Below are 23128 nucleotides of genomic sequence, written 5' to 3' on the forward strand. Positions count from 1 at the left end.
GAGGAGCAGTCTTGCTCTTCAAGAGGTGCAGAAACAACAATTCCTTACAACTTTGTAATCCTATGACTGTTCTGTAAATTTCAGAGTTGGAGGAATATTCTTTCTGCTGCCTAGGTAAGACTGGAGACAGTCTTAAAGTAGTTTCAGAAGGGGTGGAGGGCTGACAAAACTATGATAATCCCTTTATGTTCATTAATGGAAAACAGGGCTTCTGTAGTTACAGTGCACTATTGCAGGTGGTGCATTAACAAAATGACCTAGAAAGATGATGTCTGTGTCTAGTTGTCAGCCCTAGTTATGACGAATTCAGCTTTTCTTTTTTCTTTTTTCACTGCTGATTTAGTTCTGAAGGATTCTCCTGTGTTTATATCTTTCTCAGGTCTAAAAAAACGGGGATGAATGTGATAGCAAAGGGTTTACTGTCATGAAAATGTATAGCTTGAGTAGCTTTGAAGTGATAAAATGGAATTAGGAGCTTGTATAAGTACTGGAGCTGTTACAGTAATCTAATCTTACAGTGCTTATAATTGATTTTTGGTTTATGTTCTGTGGAATTTTTTTTTTCTATTGTACATGCATTCATCCTTGTCAGTCTGGCTTTTTTTTTTTTGTGCCTGACAGCAGAAAGAGGTAGCTTTTATGTGCGTGAGAAGAGTAGTTCAAAGTTGTAAGTGGAATTAAAAATGCTAAGGAATGTGGATGAGGATTGTTTTCTCTTTTATGATATTTATGATTTACCAAAACAAATTACAAATTTTACAAATTACTACAGAAGTTGGCCTTTCTCCCCAAATTGTTTGCTAATGATCTACCAATCAAGTCTGTCTTTGAAGCTCTGTTTAGTGTCCAGAGAGATGTTGTTACACAAGCCAGTCAGTATCTGTGGAGGTTACCAGCCAACCCACGCTATCAAAGGAGCTGCTTTGCTGAATCTGACCCTACATTGTTCTAGGCTTCCACTGGGAGGTTGCTCTTTTGAAGTTTGGAGCACTAGTTATGTTGACATAGATTTCAGCTTCTCTGTGGAATTACAGGTCAAGCAAGCCAGATGTGTGGCATAATCAGTTACAGAGCAGAGGATTGACTGTGTTCTGTACAGATGCTGGTGATAATTCCTTATGCTGAGGTAGTTTGAGCTGAGAACTAATTGTATAAGACTTGAGCTCTGCTTGCAGAACATGATGGATCTGTTGTGGGATGATCGGTTTCTTGTTGCTCAGACGATGTTTGTCATGCCAGGTTCATCTTGCATTCTCCATACACAAATTCACTGCTTTATTTTGAGGGGGAAAAAAAAGCCTCATAGACTATTTTTTAGGCTATTAAGTAGCCTAAAAAATAAAGTGTGTTCTAGTTGTTTACTGAATAGTAGTCCTCCACACAGTGTGTTCCTTGTAATTTATTGACTCTTTCATTGCAGGCTGGGATAATCCCTTTCTCATATGTTGAATTATGCTGAAAGCTTCAGAGATAGCGGTTGACTCAGTAGCACTGAACTTGAAGAGAGAGAAAATGAAATCTCTTCTTAGAAAAGGACACAGGACTTGGCAGAGCCAAGTCAGAACACTAAAATGATGCTGTGGAAGACAAATGAGCATTTCAGCTCAGCTGACAATCATAGGAAGTTATATCTGATTAATGAAGCACAGGAGAACACAGAACTTCAAACATGTTATCTAGGCAAGCTAGGAGTAGATGGTCTGCCTTGACTATGTAGCTTTCTGAAGATTTGTAATGTGCCTACTACATACGTTGGTTGTTTATTTATTTTTGTAAATTAGAAGTGACTGGAAAGTTACAGAAGGGCAGTGACTATAACCTAAACCCTGAGACCTGAGCAAGAAGTAATTATATGGTGGAGGAAGATGTGCTAAAGAGTAGGTGTGTCACTTCCTAAAAACTGAGAAAGAAACCCCTGCTATATTGAATGGGATAAGAGAGATCTCTAGTTGTTAATCCTAAATTCAGTTATGTTGTGTTGTGTTGTGTTTAAAAACACAGTCCTGTGTTTTTAAAAATAGAAAAATCTTGCAAGTTAAAATGACCAAAATTTCATGTAAGTGATTGTAAAGGAATTTTCATAAATGCCTTTGTTCTTCTGTTATACTTTCTGGGCATGTACAATAGATGAAAAGACATTAGTTAACAAGATGCTCTGAAAAGTCACATTTTGCTTTCAGATGAATGACTTCAAAGGTGTTATCATAAGGTAAGTCAAAATGACTCCAGATTATCTTTTATGGGAGCTAAAATTCTTGAGGCTGAAGCATTATCTATGATCCACATGTCAAGGAAGTGAGCTAGGAAGTTGGCTGTTAGGTGAAAGAGCTTAGAAGAGATTTATGTGGGAGTTTTTGGTACTTCAGCCCTGCTAGTGCTTGTGGTCCTTTGTGAATGGGAGAATCTCTTATTTGAAAATCATTACAGCTAAAACCAGCATTTCTACTACAGCAGATGGTCGATCTTGTCTGTTCTGTTCCTCATTTTAGCAAAAGAGGAAGTTTACTGTAAGAGTGTGTAAGTGCGAGGCTGTTTACTTCCAGTGAATGTTTGACTTTAGAAAGAGCAATTTCTTCACTCAAAGTTTATGTTTTGGGAGATAGGTGGCCTGGTAATCTAAATCTTTGATAAATATATAGATGTATTTGTTTTAAGTATCAGACTGATCTAGGCTGTATTTTCATTCTGTGTGTGTGGTAAGTAATTTTTACCAAAACATTACCTTTTGCACTGCAGTAAGGAGGCAGTTGTTCCACCTGCTCCAGTGCTGACTCTAAATCTTTCTTTTGTATGCTTTCCAAATTTGAGTGCACTGGCACAAATTGGTCTGGTCAGTCTGCCACTTCTGGTTGGTATATCTGAACTGCTTGTTAAAAAACAGCCAAAAGCATCCAATCTGAAGCATGCTGGAACTTGCTTGAGATAAAAACAGATACCCCAGTAGCTATCAAAAGCAACACTTCCATAAGGATTTATATATTTCCCCACTTTGCTTCAATTTGAAATAATACTTGCTCACTGTTAATGTTGCAGCTATTAGCTTCTGACTGTGGTTATAAGTTTCAATTACAGCAACACAAAGTCAAAGTACCAGATGGGAGTCAGTTTCCTACTGAAAATTACCAAGACAGACAGAAAATACGTACTCACAGAAAGGAAACACGTAAATTTGTTTGTGAGACTCTGGCCTTATCTTTGGGGCGACATTATATTTTCTGCATCAGACTGCAGAGGAGTTTTGCCTTCTTATTTGATAGTAGATCTTTCCAGAATTTATTACCTCTCATCCCACTGAAATCTTTTGGTCAGAGGGTTGATCATCTACTCCTCACTTACTAGTGCCATGCCTATTACTATGATGAATCAGAATTTATTATGAGAAACCAAAACCCAAACCCATGCCAAAATTGCTTCTGCTTTTTGCACTCTCAGTTTCCAGTTGCGACTTATGCAGGTTCTGGGAAATGCGTGCTTTCTTCCTGCATATAGTAACTTTGGAACTACTGTATCTATACTTCAAAGCTGCTACTTACTAGATTGAAGAATAGGATATGAAGACTAATGTCCTTGGAGTAACCAGAGATGTGGTGATGTCTACAAACATGCTCAGGATAGGGGCAGTAAGATTTATAAAGCTAGAAAGAGGAGGGTGAGGGGCAGGGAGGTCTGTGCAAAGAAGGTGAGAAGGCCAAGTGCAGATTTTAACTTCACTCTGTCTGTGGGAGGTACTCTAGGAAGGGTTGTGTTGGAAGAACATTAATTTTTGTCAGGGCAAATTTTTATTTTTTAACCAAAAATTGTTTTGCATTTAAGCAAACTGAGCAATTTGCAACTTTTCGTTAAGTTTGTAAAACATTCTACATACAGAGAATATTTTCCTTTTCTTTATAAATTTAGGGAACCTTGACACTTTATCTTGAACAGTATTTAAAAACTACAGGTATGTGTGGAGGAGTGCTATGTATAAGAGTATTTTCAGATGTGCACAGTGATCTAAGGGCTTCATTTCAAGAAGGGTAGTTTATTCGTGTATGTAACCTTACTGGTAGTTGATGCAGTAATTTCTGGATAGGTTTGTGAACAAATGGGTTATGTACTGAGATTAAGTTCTTCATATGTACTACATATATACACTTCATAAGTTCTACATATATACATATGTATAGTACATATATATGTATAGTGGAATGGATTAATGCACTAATGGCCTTTTAAACTCCTGTCATTTGACAGTGAAGTTCTGTTATGATACAAAGGAAATGCCATGCAGTTTGTTACTGGGATTTGTGTTCTGTTTTCAGGTTACTGCTTTTATTCACGCAGATTTGTTTTATCTTTTGTAGGAAAGAATTAATACTGTCTGGCACTTTAAATCCACTTAAAGATTTGCATCTTGGAAAACTGGCGTTAACAAAATTCCCGAAGAGTCCAGAAACATGGATTCATAGGTTGGTTTCCTTTGCCTTCTATTGACTCCTCAAAGATTTTTCCTAGGTTTTTTTTATTTCCTGTTCTTGGGTTAAGGAGAGTCATAGGTGCAGGAGGACATCTAGAAATACACGAGGTTCTTTGAACCTGTCATTGCACGATACAGTACTTAGGCTTTTGAAGCTACCTGTCTATATTCTACACTTAGAACTGAAACCGTATCCACCTTCTTTGCAGCATACTTTTTAAATAAACTTTAGAGGGGGGATAAATTTTCTTAGAGGTTTATCATGTCTTGCAGCACCTAAAATTCTCAACCAGAAAATTTTGATTCCATCAGTTTTAAATATTTGAGCGCTGTAGGTTTCTCCTTTCCCTCCAGCTTGCTACTGTATTGCTTGTCTACAGGCATTTCAGAAGCTGAAGATTCTGTTAAAGCCAACCTTTATAAATGAAGCTGGGTTCTTTTCCATTTCAATACTGGTCTTTTGTGGTTTGGTGGATTTATTTTTATAATTTCTAACTTAAACTAAATTATTCAGTCACCACTACTGGATATTACAATAACAGATCATATGTTTAGAAAATTGAACTCCAGTTACTCAAATCCACAAGGTTAACCATTTCATCATGACTGTCCATAAAACACCTGTAGCAGAGCCAAGCGAAGTGTAGAGCCATTGTTCAACTTTAAAACAAAACAGAACAAAAATAACAACCAAAAAACCTCAAAAAAAGCACCCAAAAAAGACCCAAAAATTTTGTACATGTGTGATCTTTTTTCATTATAGAAATAAAAATATAGGTCAGCTTTTTATAGACAGTGCTGAAGAGATTTAAATATAACACATTAGGAAACAGTTTGCAATGTTTGTGTTTAACAGGTCCAGCATTAGGGCAGCTTGTATGGCTGGTACTGCATTAGGCGCTTCATGCTCTATAAAGAACATAATAAAACTTTCTGACTACATGAGAATTTTCGGAAGTGGAAGTTTTTGGTAAACTCTTGTTTGTCAGTGAATGCATGAGTTTAAAATTCTTGAAGGAAACCTACCAAGCAATGCATGGAATATTTCAAGGTGTTTTTTGCAGCATTGGTTTTTAATTTTGATGTTCAACTTATTTTCATCATCCTCCTGACTTGTACTGCTTATTGTCTTTGGAGCAAAAGTATGTAGTTAAAATGGGAAAAATTCTTGCAGTTTGTCATGGTTTGCTGTTTCTACCTAGTAGCTAACACTGGAAAAACAAGACTTTTTTTGTGTGTTAATGCTTCTGAACCTGGTACCATCTATATCATTATGATGATAAATATGTTTTTATCAAATAAGTCAGAATGTTAGGTTCTTTATATTTATTTTTGCATTTTAGGAATAATAAAAATTCTGCCTATAATTTCCATGCAAACTTAAATTAGGAGTATTTTGATGGTGTCATAATTTGTTTTTCTTTCTTTTGCTTACCTCCATCAGAAAAGCATATTTGAGGGTGATTGCACAAATGTTTGACTTGTATGTGGATATGCTGACTGTGATTGATACATATTAGAAAATAAGATTCACAAAAATACTTCTCTGCATCAGCATAATTAATTATGGGTTTCCTATGTTTACTCTATGATTAATTTTGGGGTTCCTATTCCCCCATGGTATTAAATCTCAGACAGAAAATGCAAAAACCTATAATGGGATTACAAATAAAATTTAATAAAACATAAACAAATTGGTTTTTTCTTATAAGTGGCAGATACACTCACTGAAGATGTCAAAATACCTGTCATTCATTTTGTCAGATGACCTCCTGCTGTATATTTTGGGGGTTCAGATACATCTGGTGCATATACAGTTGGTATATATATTGGTTGTGCAGTTGTCACTTACGAATCCTTCATTTGTTCATAGTAATTCCAGGAATTGTGAGAGCAATAGGAACATGCAATATTGAAAGTGACTCCAAATTAATTGGAGGAAAATTTTCAGAAAAACAAGATAATTCCATGATATTCATCAAGTTCCAGAAATATATTTTAAATCTTCTGAGGTTGTGATTGCACTGTCTAGATAAAGTAGCTCTAATTTAATTTTGTGGGTTTTTGGATGCTGTAGCTACAGAGCCCGCAAAGTCTGTATTTTTCACTCTCTTCTGCACATATAATTTATCAGATTTCCTTGTTTCATAAAATATGTTTTTTAAGAAACTGAAATAATTTAAGAGTCAAAATAATTTGTCCTTATGGTTTTACTCAGAAGATGACGTTAATAAAATAATGCGTATCTTTTGTTTAGGAGTGTCTATGCCCATTTGCATTTTTTTGCCTAGACTATTTTTGAATTTTCCATTTCTTGCATAGCTGTGGACTGAAGTAAAAAAAATACTAAAAGGTGATGTTTGGATCAAAGACATTTTTAAAAATTAAAAGTTAAATCTTCAAATTACTACATTTCATAAAATACTATTATACAACAGAGCATGATTTGCTTAGCTGTACACCTTTATTTGAAACAAATGGTGTATAGGAAGAAAGTATTCATACACTGCTTGTAATTTTCTGCTTAGAAACATAGTTTAAAATTGTATTCTTATCTTTAATATTGTCTTCCAATCTTTGTCCTTTTTTGATAACTGACTGAAAAAGATACAATGTACATAAAGCCCACAAGTAAATAAGCATATTATGAATGTCTTCAAATGAGAGAGAAAGCAGATGAGTAATTTTTTTTAATACATGGTTAACTTAGCTACTTTATATATGTATATCTAGATACATAATTTTAAATATGGCTTGCAAAATAGAATTCTCTCTTTCAAGAAAGTGAATTTATTACTTTCATTTTATTGATTGCTTTTAACCTGGAGATAAAAGAAATGTTGGCACCTTTGAAAGTAGGAATTCAATGGTTTTGGAATCGATGTGAGTGCGTACGAAACAGGATAACCTCTGTGTTGCACACCAGAGGATGTCCATTTCTGCAGAGCATTCTACATTGGACCATTACAATTCCATTGATCTGGGCTGTTCTGTGGAAATATACACATCTTTGTGTTGGGGCTGCAGATGGAGTATTGAGGTTGCCTCTAAAAATACTACTAAAACTTTGTCCAAAGTAGAATTAAAAAACCAAAACATCCAGGAATCTGTGCTTATCTCAGACACATGAAATCAAATATATGTAATTCATAAGTAAAAAATTTGTTTTACTTATACCTATAGCCTTTGAAACTATATGTCTTTTGGACTTTGCTGCTGCTGGTGATATACAGAAACCAACTTGAATTGTGGTGTGCAGCACTGTCAGATGTAAAAGATACTAAACAGAGTTAATTTTTTATTAAATCATTCTGTCTCACTTTGGCTACTTCATTTTGGTGCTATGCAAGACTTTGAAAGAGAATCCCATTAAAAATTTCATGCACACATAGTTTGCACCCTTTCGTAAATTTGCTGTTTCCTTGTTTTGTTATACTGTAAGTAGCCATGATCACTTAGAGTGAGCAAACTGATAGCAGTGTTGGGGTGTGATCGTTGTGTCATAGCTTTTATCGTGGCAGGCATTCAGATGGTTGTTAATTACTCATTACCTAGCTACAGTGTAGTTCAGAGAATGGAAATACTGGAAAGATTTGATTTATGCAAATGAAGAACCATTTTTTTCTCTTAAAATTGCTCTCTCACCATTAACACTTTACATCATTTAACCAGGCGATGGGTGCTGCAACAACTAATTCAGGAAAACTCCTTGCCCAGCCTCGCAACTAAAGGAAACTTGGGAGCAGCACCTGTGGAGAGAATTCACCGACTAGTGCAGGAGGAAATGGATGTCTGCTCTGAGGCTGCTGGGAGATATCCAAGCAACTACAATGCTTGGTCCCATCGCATCTGGGTTCTACAGCATTTGGCAAAGCTCACTGTCAAGGTATAATACAATAGTGAATAAATTCCTACGTTTTCTTGTCCTCTTTGCACCTTTTGCTAAGTCCTGTTCCAGCTTTGCTTTGGCTTTTCTCACCCCATCTGTACCATTCTTGAGAGGCTGTTTACTTGCTTGATGTCTCACGTTCCACCTTCAGCAATTTCTGTGTTTGAATACCTGAAAAGTACAATAAATTTCAACAAGATGCAGGACTGGAACCTTGCCAAAAAATTGGCAGATAAAATAGTCAGTGTTTCTACAGCCATTTAATTTTTGCAAGGTTGCCTGAAACTAAGGAGTACCTGGATTATTTAGGGCTTATTTCTGCTGTAATACAAACTTTGTCTGTAGTTTGAAGTGTACAAGGAAACAGAGGCCCAAAGACATAAATTTTATGTTGTATTATCATTTAAATATGCCTTCTTGAAACAGGTTTATCATTAACAAAGCTGTTGACCTGCTTTGGAGGATTTCAAGAGGTAGGCTGTGTAATAGGATTTTGGTTATCCCTTTTCCTTTGGTTTGATAATCCTAATGCTACTGCAGACTGAATCTCAGCTCAAGGTCTTGGAAAAAGATTTAAAATGCTAAAGTTTTGGCCCAGTAGGAAGATTTTCTCACAGGATATAGACGTTTCTTCTTTCTTACACTAGACAGTCAAAAACATTTTTGTCTTTCAATATAGAAAATCCAGTTTATTCAGTTTTGTTTGCAGAATTTGAATGGCATTAGCAAGTTTATGTAGAAGAAATTCCTTCTTTCCTAACAAGTTAAGAGTATACCATAAAATTATCAAGATTACTTTCAAGAGTCTTTAGAAGTGAACGGAAAAAGAAAAGTTTTGATCTCTTTGGATAGTTTAAGCTCCAGAGGAGAAGCAGTGTGAGGACAGAGGTTAAGGCCTGTGAATAAAAACAAACCACTGGCTCTAACAAGAAAGCAAAGCAAAGTAAAAGCTTTGTCTGGGAGCCAAACTTGCCATTTCTCTCCAGAAATGAATTTTGAAGCTTTAAAAGCACTCAGAATTAAGAGACAATTCCCAGGAGACAGCAGTTTTAAAAACACAGCTACAATTGGCAATTTAAGTATTTACTAAAGTTGTTCTGAAAGCCTTTCTAGGGGTTCTTTAGTAGTAAAATCAAGCAACCTTATTATGGACAAGTACTTTTGTATTTCACAGCTCTAGGACTTTAAACATAATGTTATGGTTGACATACTCTCATGGAAAATGAAGGTATAAATTAGATATTTTTCCTTTCAAGCAACTCACCTACCTTCTGACCCCCACAGTCCACTGGGTAAAGAAGTAAAATACTTAAAGCTAATAGCAGTGTAGTTTTTGCCACCTCTAAATAGTATTTATTACTAACTATTCTGAGATTCTTAAAGCACTGCTTATTTCTTAACAGAAGTGGTTTGGGGATTTTTCCCACTCAGCTTGTGGGCAGGTTTCTGAAAAACCTGCCTTTTTGGAGTTTGGAGGAAGTATTAAATATTGTGTTCTGCAGGGTTTCCAAGATGTTTTTCAGCACACAGTAGAAAAGGCTCAGTGACAGTTCATTTTTCTGTGTATTCTTAAATCATTACCACAGTGGCTGAAATCCCCAAAGAAGAGGTTACCTTAATACAGAGGCCGTAGTGGTAAGTTTGTCCCTTATACTGGTTGATAACTGTCCCTGGTTTTTTTGTTTCAGGTTCTCCTCGATGAACTTTCATCCACTAAATATTGGGTATCCATGCATGTCTCGGACCATAGTGGATTTCATTACCGCCAGTTCTTACTCAATTCCTTGATACGCAGAACAGTGACTGACAATAACATACTGGTACAAAATCAAATGGTAAATGAGCAAAACACTAGCCTTCAGAAGGAGGAAGAGAGTGCAGGAACAGAAGCTGCCTGTGCAGAGGAGCAAAGCTTGGATCTCTCCCGCCGTTTGGATGAAGAGATGGAACTCTGCAGTGAACTGATCGATAATTACCCAGGGCATGAAACCTTGTGGTGTCATAGGTAAGAGTACTTGGTCAAAAGAGATTTTTTCTGATTTGTGGATGATGCTTCACATGATACTTCCGAACAAATTTTTCTGGTTTTAGGAAGCACCACTCAATAAAAGATTTTTAATCTGCTGTGTATTAAGCCTTTAGAAGATGTTCAAGAGCATAATCAGAACAATTGTGTGGGAAATTTGAATAGGCTTAAATGTCTTGTGGTGTAAGCTCCACTTGTCCATATAATTTGTGCAGGAGACACAAGATGATCTTAATGAGCCTCCTCACACTTCCAATGTTTAAACAACAAAAAATGAACACTATGTAGACAGAAGATTGGCTGCAGAAAATGTTTTGTTTACTAGCTGGATTCAGTTTCCTGTCTAGGTAACAGTAGATTTGCAAAAGTGATGTGGAGTCCTTTCTAGTACAGCATGCTCAGAGGCAGCAGATTTTGTGTCTGTGAGGGAAATCTGGTGGGATGTCAAGTGAATTGAAACAGTTCAGCAGCAACAGCTGTTTATTCTCAGTCCATGACTTTGTTTTTTGTTTTTTTTTTCTTTTCCTTTGAAGAAGGTGTGTATTCTACCTTCAACAGCACTTAAGCAACAAACTTCCTCTCGTGAGTGCAGTGTTATCATCTGTGGACAGCAGTGATGAAAGTCTGAGTAATTCCCATCACAGTCCTGCAACGGGTCACATGGCACAAGCTATGGATGTTGATGGTTTGAATGAATCCAGCAGCAAACAAGGCTATACCCAAGAAACAAAACGCCTGAAACGTGCTCCTGTGCAGGACTCTCTTGGTCCAGAAATGGAATACCGGTTTGTTGATAAAGTGTTATCAACTTGTAGGGATGTGGATCAAGCCAGGTTTGCTACTGCTTATAGAAAATGGTTAGTTACTTTTCTAGGTCAGTGAAGGAAGTGTTTCAGGGTTCTTCTCTTAGTGCAATATTCTCTTTTCAGACACAAATGCATGTCTTGGTTGCAAGTGCTAGCTAGCTCTGTGTTTCTTTCTCTTATGATGGTCAGTCCTAAAGCTAAATTTCAGAGTAGAAGTCTGTCACTTTATTAAAGGACTGGCATATGTTTTTATTAAGCAAATGCAGTTTGTTATTTAATCTCTTAAAGAAATCACTCTTACCAGCTTCATACCATGACATTTTCTTTTTTTTAACTTCTACATTAAGGTGGACTCTGAATCATTTGACTTAAAAAAAAAAAAAATTAGGTAAAAAAGAAAAAGTTTGAAATGCTTGTGAAACAGAGTGTCTGAAAAAAGAATGTGAGAAACTGTCAATGTCGGCTAAATCTGTTCCCTGTTTGTTCCTGTATAGCATCATGCTTATTGGATGCTTATTGGATCCAGAGTATCTTTTGCTGAGTGCGATTATTTTTGTATAGCAGTCTTTGGTAGGACACCAGAATACAGTATTTCTTTCTGAAGTCTCCAGTTACAGTTTTAGACCTATCGTGCCTTTTACTGTTTTAACTGGGTTTCTGCTTGCTTACTGATTGCCATGTTAGCTTGATAGGAAGGTATAAGGTTGAAATCTTGATAAGCAGATATAGGAAAATGTGGCAGAAAATTGTTCAAACAGATGTTCACCCACAGTCAGAGCTGTATTTGGCTGTATTTGGAAATAGTTTTCTTAAAACAGACTACTTTACCTTAATTTCTTACTTGGTGTTTATTTATTTATTTAATTTCAACAGTCCAGGAATAATCACACTTGATACACATTTCTTATGTCCTATTTACATCACAGATTCTCACCCTGCTAAATCACACATTGGTAACTTGTACTTAACCAAGACCCTACAGGTCCAATATTGGATGGAGTACAAAGTACCTCTTCCAACTCCATTTCTGAGGCTGTACAGTTGAAAATAAAAGTGACAGCAAGGAAGGAGCTAACTGTTCCCTTTTGTTCTTTTGAAGAGCTTCATTCTTTGGTTGTTTTTTCACTTGTTCCTTTTTTACTCTTAAGGAAGAGCTCTACTCCAACCATACATCTCTGTTTACATAACTGTAAATTTCAAGGGAATTTGAAATCAAATATGAATGGTGTATTTTGTCCTTTCCTTAGAACTTGTCTGTAAAAGGGATTTTTTTACACTAGTAGAGTTGTGCTGGTCCACAGACCCAGGGGAAACATTCTACAACTGTGGAAGTCTATACAATGGCAACATTGCCTCTGTGAAAAGCAGACGATTCTCTGGGGGGATTAGATTTTCAAGTTAGTGTCCTTGCTGTAATTGCTTTATTTATCTCCTGCCGCAAATGCCTCTTGACCATAAGTTTCAAGATGCTGTTTCCGTTGGGCAGAGAGAGAAACTATGAGGGAGGAAAAAATACATGTAGCCTTCTCAAACGGTGTCACTTTGAATCAAAAAAGCACTCAAAATGTGAAGTTCCTGCACTTCTAAGTAGTTTGATGAATGAAGTTTACTCTCGCATTTCAAGATGAAAACAGACCACCTTCAGTCTTTGGTAGTATGTTCATGATTCATTTCAGGCACCAGGTAGCTAACAATGACATTTCTAAATGTACACTCCTCTGTTTACAGTACATAGATAAGACTGATCTAAGCTTGAGCATCTCCATGTCAAAGCTTTGTGTCAGAGGGCAGCCACCCCTGCCTCTCCATAGGTGTGGATATTATAATGACATGGTCATTAGCTTTGAGGTGCTGTGCGATGCTGTGGTGGTTTGGTTGATAGTTATAATAGCAGAAGACTATAATTGTTGTCTGAAGGAAGTGTGGAATTGGTTTGAGGAGGTTGAAGTACAAATGGGAGTCTTAAGAACTTAAGAACTTAACTTGAGCAAGAACTTTTACACATCCTATGGGACCTGATGTTTATTGAATGTGGATGCTTCATTAAAGTATGTATAGTAGCCTGGGTCAGCTTGATTAACAGTATCCCATTAATGACTATATGAACCTGGCAAGTGTGAAGTCCAGGAGGCAAGGTATCTTGGTCCTAGACTACTTAGTAATGTATTTGTGTGTTCTGTTTACCTTGACAAAAATGACCTGTTCATGAGAAAAACATTAGTGATAGGAGCAATCTCAGAAATAGGAGCACGATAAGAAACATTTCTTGAACCGTTCTTGAAACATTTCTTCCGTGGAATGGAAGAGATTCTCTCTTCTTGCACTAGAATGACTGAGGCTTTCAGAAGAAAATACTAATATTAAAATCTGATGTGAAACTCATTATATAGTTCTTCCAGACTATAATCTGGAGTCTTAGTTAACATTCTTAGAGGTGTACGGTGGAAGTTCTCTGCTTTTGAACTTAGTATCATTAACATTTAAGCAGGTGCCCTCAAATACATGTATGTTGTTCCTATTCATGTCAGCACAAATAATGCATTCTTGTAGGACAACAGAATTTGGTCCTATGTAACTGAATAGAGTTGCATTGAATTTCAGTACTTGGAAAAGGTTCTGAGAACTCTGATCAGAGAAAGTGATGATATTCTTGCTACTTTTGCAAAACACTGATTGCTGTAGTATAACTCATAAGTGTGGGTTTTTAAAGTCTGCACCTGATGGAAATATTCCCCTTCATTTTTAAATCTAGTTAGAATAGTTAGAAATGTTTGCAGACCTGAAAACTAAATAGCGAAATTGAAACAAGTCATATCTTTCTGTTTGAAGGAAATGCAAACAGTAAGTTGTTAAATTCAAGATTTAATTTATTAATAGTAACAATATAAATTATATGAAAAAGGAAAATAGTATCTAAATTGCTTCCAACTGTCCATGTTCTGAAGCCTCATGCATGAAATGATTGAAGAAATACTTATACTGCATTAGGCTCAAAACTGATGTGAAGTTCTGGAACTATGATCATTGCAGCATACCTATCTAACCACTTGGTGTTACTGCAGAATCCCACTTGGGCACTGTTCAAAAACAAATAAAGTGGCTTTAGGTCATTGGTAGTTAACATACCAAGCATGGCTACTTTACATAAGGTATTTCAGCTGTTTCATGCTTCAGAGATCAGAGACTAAAAATTTAGTCAGTGAACATTCCTGCAGAGAAAATGTCCAGCAGAAGCTGCAGAATACAAGGCTCTAACTCTCTGAAGTTCCTTCAAATGTAAAATCAAACTTTGTACAACTGTAAACATCTTCATGTATAGTTCAGCATCTTCCTGATTTTGTGTCCTGCTGTAGTATGTGTCATTTGAATTGATTATTTTTGTTCACTGGATTAGTCTTTGTAGAAATTTGTTAGTACTAGAAACAAAGGGTTTCGAGGAACAAATGTAATTTGAAACTACAGAATTTGGAATAGAAGGAATCATGTTTTTAAGTGGTAAATTCTCAGCTGCTAAATACAGTAACTGTTATTTCACTGGCATTTTGTTTGTCTTGTGTGTTACAGTCACTGGAGAAACATGCAGCATTAAAAATAGCTACAGTAACAAACTTGTATGAAGTTATTGGAATGCATTGTTACAGCTGCTCTGATTAATATTCTTAATGTACTCATGTCTACATATTTGTATTTTATTGACTGCTTACATATTCTTTATACAACAAAATTCATGTGTCATTTAAATAGGGGATAAAGTAACTTGTCAGTTTATACTATTTGATTAATTATCTTGTATGTAATTTGTTTTAAGACAAATAAGCAAAGTGATAATACAGTGAGAAAGCTTAGATTTTTGTCTTCTAATCAAAACTTCTGGCATTTCCAGTTTTGTTCTAGTGCTGCTTAATTAGAATGTGTAGCTAGACTTTATGGATGGGAGTGATTTATTTTTTTTTCCTAAGTAGATAGTTAATGACTTTTTAAAACAGTACTGTATAATACTTATTAACAAAAACAAAGGGTTTTGGGAAGGTTTGTCTGCATAACCAGACTCAAAAAGCATTCTTTTTCAAAAACATATAATACACTGAGCAAAATGTGAGTACCAGAGAATAATTTAAGTTGTGAGCCTTTAGAGATTTGATGATTAAATTTTTGGACAAGTTGTTGTTTGCTTAGTTTTGTTTTGCCTTCTGTAAGGGGAGAGTGGTTTTTTTTGTTGTTGTGTTTTTTGGTTTTTTTTTTTTTAAATCTAGGTGAACCATTGCACTTAAAATGTGGGAAGAAAAACCCACAACTGCTGAATTGTATATTATAGAGCAATTTTGGAAAAAGCAGTGAACTGACACTGAAATGTAGATGTCACTTTTAAATGCATCTTTGCACTCAGTGGGTGATGAGAGATATGTATAATTAGATCTTACTGTTTTCTCAGTGTCAGATACAAAGAAAAGGGTGTAACTCACCAATTGTCAAATGTATTTAACATTCAAGTTAGTTTCAAAGGAAGTTCAGTGTCCCTGTCTGTAATTTTCCCTGTGCACTCAGAGGTATGTTTCTTCTCAGCCTCTTCTCTGTTCTTTCAACCAGCAAAGAAGAATGTAGCAAAGCGTTGGTGAGGTGGCCTAATTTTGTGTTTGAGTAACTCTGACTACCTCCCAAAAAGTACTTTGACTGATGTCCTTAAGTGGAGTTCATCAGACTCAGTTATTTCAGAACCTCATGCTAGGCCTGTATCCTCTTTCAGATGTGAAAAGCAAGAGCTTTATCAATATTTACCAAGTTTTCCAGGGAGAATTTGAAGGAGAAAGGTAAAAAAAAAAGATCTTGTAGTTAAAGTTGGAAAAACTAGAATTAGCATAAATTTTCATTAGTCTCTTCTCTGAAGAAGCAACTCTATTGCTGAAAAATTGAGAGAATTCCATATATTACACTTTTGAACTGCAGACCTGACACTTCCTAACGGCTTTTGCTTAGTGTGTAATGTTACTTCTCAGGGCATAGTCTATTGTAGTGAATTAGGGTGCATTTTTACAGTTTATAATTATTGATTAAAAAGAAAAAAAAAAGCTGAACATGTAATAACTGGCTTTTTTTTTTTTTTTTGTCTACCATAGTATTTTATAATCTACCCGACACTGCAATATGTTGATTCTGTACCCAGTAATGTACAGTAGACACTCACCATTTTATCTGCTTCATACTGTTACTCTGCATCTTGAATTGCTGTTGCAATCTTACAGGAAGGTCTTGACAGTTGTTGGATTTATTCTCTGAGTTTCCTAGTAGTATTCGGTAGAGTAGTTAGTATCTCAGAGTATATTGTAATAGTCATCTGTGTTGATGCACCATAGGTCTTAGATTGAATATTTTAAAACCTTTTGTTAGGATTCTGATCGCTAAAAATTTTTTGATAGCTGTCAAATTCTTACATGCAACAGAGTTATTCTGGAAAACAGAGCTTTTAACTGAAAAGTCTGGTTTGTTGAACATCTTTATCTGCACCATCTGGAACCTGCTGTACATCCTATTGTATAGACAGAGGTGGGGAGAACCCACAGTGAGGTGCATATTTTCTTCATGAGCAGGTTTCTGGATGGAATATAATTACAGTTAAACAAAGAGCTTTTCTTGGATGAGGTACACCTGTCTCTTCATTGTGAATAAAGTGATGAAATTGGTACATCATTAATATGTTAAGATTTCCTGAATGGCTGCATGTAATGAGTAGATAAAAAGAATGTTGTTTTTTTAACCTGTTGTTAAAAAAATTACATAAATGATACGAGGTACCAGAATTTGTTTTTAGAAAGCAAGATATACCTACTGTGTTCATTCCCTTCTGTACCAGTTTTTCTTTTTTGAAATGGCTACATTTAAAACTGGGTAGTCATCCTGAAAAGTGTGCTTGGGACCACACTTCATATAATCTCATTACTTTCATACAATCAAAATAATAGATGTCTTAAATGTTTTTAAGTAGCATTAAGATCCAAGGTAGTGACAGCACTACAGTGCTCAAGTGAGCCAATAAACTCTAATTTTGTAACACTGTCATGTTCATCAAAGTACTATTCTATGTAGGGAAATGTTTATTTTATCAAGATATGTGCAAAAATATTTAATTCTCATAGCTTTCTTATTAGGGGATATACAACTAGTTTTCAACATAATATTTTGCAGTATTTTTTCTATGAAAAATCTCAGATGCACAGTTGTGACCATTGTAAATTTTATGTAGATTTCCAAGATAAATTAGATAAATCATAAATTTTGTAGCAGAAAGACTGAAATTAGGACAGTAAAACACTGGAAAGTGTTCTACAGGATAGTGAATGTAAAGCGTTAAGTTTGTTTTTCACTGGTCTTACTTTGTCATATTCCTGTCAGATGGGGATTTTTTTTTTTTAATTTTTTTTTTTTTTTTGGTGATCAGTAGAGAATTTATCTGTGAATAAATTATCTATATTTATTCTCCCATAATAAGTGTGCATGTATGTGTGACTGGATGGCTGGTGGAACTGTGTTTATGTTTCTGCAGTGAACACTGCAGAAATCACCCACATTTGGCTATCTGCTGACAGACTCCTCCATGGATAACCTGTCCTGAGTCTGAGTCCAGCAGGGTGAGTGCCTGCTGAAAGCAGTGGGATCTATTGCTTCCCCTCTCTGTCTTAATCTGCCTGATTATCATGATACTTGGGAAAATGCCTGCACACACCAACCAAATTAATAGTGGTGTGTTTATTCCAAGTGCTTGTAGAGAGTATTTGAGACTGTGAAAGAGTTTGTAAGGTCTTTCAAGCTGAGAAAATTTGGGGGTGCTCAGACAATACCTAGGGGATACTTTTCATGAGTCCTCCAGAAAGGAAATGGACAGGCAGGTTTTGGATGAGTACTTCAGCATCACAGGAGACTGAGAAAAGTGTAACTAGTGACTTAAATTGGTATTTAAATGCAAACAACAAATAGTCTTTTTGGTACCTTGTTTTCAGTATTTTTCTCACACTCTTTTTGTAAAAATAAATCACGTAAAATATTTTCAGAATCATTCTTCACTTTGAGTGTCTTCTGATTTTGAATTACTGGATTTGAGAGCTTTCCTTAAAGGAAGCAGTTTTAGTGGAAAATTCTAGCACCTTTCCTGTTTCCTCTTAAACAATGTGATTTATTCCAAGTGTTCTAAAATGAGCACCTGAAATCAAAGGGCGTTACTGAAAGTATTGCTCATCATCCTAAATGCAAAGCTTAAAAAAGCTTCTCTCATATACTTCTTCTATTATTTTTTTTTTGTTTTCTTATTTTCTCTTACAGCTGCCAGGTAGAAAGAATATGTAAGGAAGCCTATAGTCGATATGAGCAATCTTGGCTTACTTAATTTGGGTCTTCACTTCTTCAGAAAGGAGCAAGTCATAAACCCTTATTTAGAATGGTCATTCTATAGAAGTAATTTGCAGGATCCTGGTTATTTGTTTGTGATCTGAATGCTTTATTTTGACATTTATTGAAATGAGTTTCAAAATTCCCACCAACTTCATTAGCTTCAGATCTCAGGCCATGCTGTGGAGAGAGTGTCAGCCCCTACCGTATAGCCATGACATATTTCATGTAATGAATTGCAAGGGATTTGTTTGTCTTTCACAAATGGTTGTATTTATGGCTTCAATAAAAAAATAACCAGTTAGTATATATAGTTGTTAGCACTGTGGAAAAAGAGCCAATGAAGTTATAGAATGGTATAGGTTTAAAAGGGCAGCTAGAGAAAAACTAAGGGTACTACAGGGTATCAGTAGCTGAGAAAGCTTCCTTTTCCCCTCTGTTTTTATTCCCCCTCTATTCTCTCCTCTCCTTCTCTCTTTCTCCTTCCCCCACCTCCTGTCCCAGCTCAAAACTCCCCATTCTCTCCCCTGCCTCCATGATTTTTCACATTTTCTAGTGGTAAAAACTTTCATACAATATACCTGTGTGCAATCCAGGATAACACTTTAGTTTTGGAAGTATTGCTAATATCAGTAGCAAATAGATACAGTACTCAAGTTTTGTGCAAGATATTTAGGGATGACTGGTGAGGTTTTAAGTGCTGTGTGATAACTGATGCAATATTGAATGGGAATGTCTTAATAAACAGTGGATGGCTTGAGTGTTGCTCTTCTCCAGGCATGCTACAATATTTATGGTCAACAACTGCGCATTTTTCATCCTTGCATCTCACAAATGCTTATCACTAGCTAACAGCTAATCTATTTTGTAAAATGCATCTACATAATATTCTTCAATTATCTGTTGTTATCTAGTACTGGATAACTGTTGCCACACCTTTAGTCCTTCTTCAGTGAAGCCTGGCCAGATTTTCATGGTTATAAATCTGGTTTTGCTGTGAAGGGAATTAGAAATTCCACCATATAAAGAAGTATTTTCCTGATGTCTAGCTAGAAACATAGAAGGGCATCTTAGCACTGTTTTCCAGTTGTGCGCACTTGAGTTTTACCTTGTTTATCTCAAATATTTTGTATTGCATGTTAATTAAATTTTTGCATATCCTAGTAGTACAAAATTACTTACAAAATAAAAAAGAGCACCCTTACAGTTTTAACTATTCTATGCAGATATCTTCCAAAATTTACAGGTACAGTTTTAGTGGTGGTGGTTGGTAAAAATTTTTTTTTCACTTATTTATTAGCAGACTTGTTTTTTTTATGTATTAGTAACAAATTGGACTAAGCATCACTTGTAAGTTATTGTATTTCTGTAGAAAATGGAAAATAGTGTAATGTTGTTTTTGTTAAATGTTGGCAGTTTATAAATAAACTTTTCATCTCCTAAAAAACCTTGTTTTCTGACAACACTGAACTCCTTTTCATTCATTGTTCAAGACACCCCTCATAATTACTGCTAATCCCTTTGGTGATACTCTTCCTTTGACAGGAGCTTCATTTTTGTCTTGTGAATTAGGTGATGATAGCAGACTTACTTTTGGTTCTTTTAAACACTGACACTTAGGCCTTTTTCAAAAGCTTTCCTAGGTTTTTGTTCAAGCTTAGTTTCTAAAAGGACAGAGATGAACAGAAGTTAGTTCTTCATTAGATACTTCTTTCTGGCAATAGACAGCTGGCTATACGGTGTAGAGTTGCAGAATTTGGACATCCGATTGCTGCTTATGTTTCTCTAACTTTTTAAAATTTCAGCATGAAGTTCTGTGGTGTGCTTGGCTTTTTTAAAATCTGGAATCAACCAGAATAGCTTTTCCCAGTCCTTCCAGGTTCCATACCATTTCTATGCTGTTACAATTGAAGGGAAAGCAGGTAATTGACCTCTTGTGTTAGGAAAATTTACCTTTCTTGATTCATACTAAAGATAGATGTAATACAGAAGTACCACTATACATGGTACTTTGATTTCCTGTTGACTGCCTTTAGAATATAAAGTCTGCTGTATAAATTTTATGCGATTACCTGAAGAAGAACCCTCTGTAATCTGATGCCTGATGTGAACTGGATGAAGAGATACTTGAGGTATGTTCATTATTTTTGTAAACTTTTTAATTGTGCACATACAAATACATTAACAGCTGGATCAATAGTGTCGATCTGCAGTTAGGCTTTTCAAATAGTCTTCTACTTCATGTACAGCTCTAGGATTTCATTTATGAAAAGTTGTTAATTTCTTGGCAAAACTGACTTAGATGTTTAGATCTCTTTGATAGACTTGAGTTAATGTTGAAGTAAATTTTCTTCCAGTCCTTGTATATCAGAGCAATCAGTAGCTCTATAAAGAGCTCTCATTCCAGACTGTAATCCAAATAATTTTGAGGTTCATTTAAATAATGTATTAAATGAATAAATATTAATATAAAAGAACATTGAACTATCAGAGCGTGTGATTGGGATTTCATTTTTATTTCTTTAAGCAGTGGCGCCTGGTATATTTCAGTGTAATGGCATATGAAAAAACTCTTTGAAGTCAGAAAGTTTTGTATTTCATTTATATTATATGGTGTGACTGGAGCTGTAGGTCCAATATTTCTCAAATTTACTTAAGGGTTTCTAGGATTGTCTTGTCATTTTGTTACCCTGTTCAGATATACAGGGAAAGAAGTTAAAAATATATCTGCATGGTCATTCTCTTCTGCTTGCACTTTGTAATAATTATTTGTTCTCTGTGAGAAACAATGCTCACTTTTAAAATTTCAAAGCTTTATTAAACCTTAACTAAATACAACAAAAGACTGAATAAGAAAAAATTGCAGCTCTGGGAGCATGGAACTAAACCGCCACATGCTCATCTCCAACATGGATGCTCTGCCTTTTATACCCTTGGCCCCTGCCAAAGTCTGTCAGTCAGCTCCTTCTCTGCCATGATCGGAGGGGATCACTTTCTTACCCCTTGGCTGGAGGTCAGGTATTGCCGTGCCGCACCTCCTGGTAACAAGCCTGCCCTCCTCCCAAATGCTCCAACCAGTGACAGTGATACAAGGGGGAAGGGAAAGAGGAGTATGGGGAGAACATTCCAAAATAACATAACTATACATCTATAAAACTTCTCTTAACATACACATAATATTCATCTCTTAATTGTGAGAGCTAACCATTGCATTACCCATGCATAACAAACCCCCCCTTTTCAGCAGAATTCAACAGAATGACTACTTGGCTCAAACAATTTTTATCTTCTCTTGAGTCAAAATTTAATCTTAGTCATAATTAGTACCTGTTGATGTGGATGAGAACAGTGGGAACAAAAACCTCAGGTTTGCCTTAATGATTGGTGGAATTGGTGGCATGAATTGGTTGGATGAATGAAAAGGGAGTCACAGAGGTCTGGTATGGCTTTTAATCCAATCTACCATGCCCATGGGGTTGCTACCCATAGCAGGTGTATCTTGCTGGTGAGTACAGAGGCCAACTTGGTCTTACCCTCTAGTCCCTGTATTGGATTCTGGAGGGAAAAGACAATCTTGGAATGATAGAGGTCTGGTCTTCCTTGTCCCCACCTTACCATGCTCACAGGGTTGCTACCCGCAGCAGGGCTATATAGTCTGTTACATGTGTCGTTCTGGTGGTGAACACAGGGCCCAGCCCAGTCTTGCCCTTTAGTTTCTGTCTTACTCCACTTGTCCTAAGTGAACCACCCCAGCATCTCTCACTGTCCCCCATGTGCTTCCCCTCAACACACACTTGCAATCCCCATCCATTTAAAACAGGACAATTAGATCAATAAGTGATACATAATCCCCTTGTATTTGCTATGCCCTTTGATATTGGAAAAGTCCTTGATCAGATACCTCTAAGGGAGCAGAGACTCTCCCTTTACATACCCTTCCACAAACAGGTTTGCCTATTTTCAGGAAAGCTGAAAACCTTGCTTCAGTGTAGGATTTCTTTATTCCATGACAGCTTTATTCTTTACTTTCTGACGCCATTTCACTTTGAATGGAAAAGTAAAAGCTTTCAAAACATCCTTAAATGAATAGCTTTATTGGTTCCTACAGTCCCCACGAAACACCGGCTATTCAGTTGGGTAGTGCTTGAATTGAACTAATACAGAAGTTAAAATTCGCTTTCCAGCTGCTCATGAGATTTGAGCAGTAGTTGCAGTTTTCCCTGTAAGATAGTGCAACCACAGAAACAAAGGGAAAACTGCAACTACTGCTTGAACTGAGCAATTGGAGGTGAGGGTGGCAGAGCTGAGAAGCAGTTTGTAAGTGACTGTAATGAGGCTGGAAAGGGAACAACATGAAATAGAGATAAATTCCCTTCTGTCTAGAAGGACTTTGGGTTGTCTTGGTCAGCAGTTGGTCTTCAGATGATAAAGAACATAAATTAAGTGGGTCCACTGGTTTAGAAATAGGGATGCAGACTTAAATGCTTCTTGATACACAGCAGGTCAAAGCTGGCTTCACTGAGTCATAATTAGGAACATGAAAATGAACTGGGAAAGTGTCTGTTGTTTGCTAT

The 23128-nt window shown here is 36.1% G+C and overlaps 1 protein-coding gene across 2 annotated transcripts in view; it reads left to right on the plus strand.

Annotated features, from left to right (window-relative positions):
* PTAR1 (protein prenyltransferase alpha subunit repeat containing 1) overlaps positions 1–20001 on the plus strand; it is a 33040-nt gene extending 13039 nt beyond the window's left edge. Inside the window, exons 4-7 of one of the 2 annotated variants that reach the window (XM_086868440.1) lie at positions 4344–4448; positions 8129–8342; positions 10034–10350; positions 10905–20001. In XM_086868440.1, the coding sequence (XP_086724566.1) occupies positions 4344–4448; positions 8129–8342; positions 10034–10350; positions 10905–11253 (985 nt within the window). In that variant the 3' untranslated portion in view covers positions 11254–20001. The remainder of the gene's footprint in view (positions 1–4343; positions 4449–8128; positions 8343–10033; positions 10351–10904) is intronic. The other variant, XM_086868441.1, reaches the window with a different exon arrangement.
* The last annotated feature ends 3127 nt before the right edge of the window (positions 20002–23128 follow it).

The sequence above is a fragment of the Cyanistes caeruleus genome, chromosome Z (genome assembly GCF_971803275.1).
Source record: "Cyanistes caeruleus chromosome Z, bCyaCae1.hap1.1, whole genome shotgun sequence".
NCBI classification, from domain to species: Eukaryota; Metazoa; Chordata; class Aves; order Passeriformes; family Paridae; genus Cyanistes; species Cyanistes caeruleus.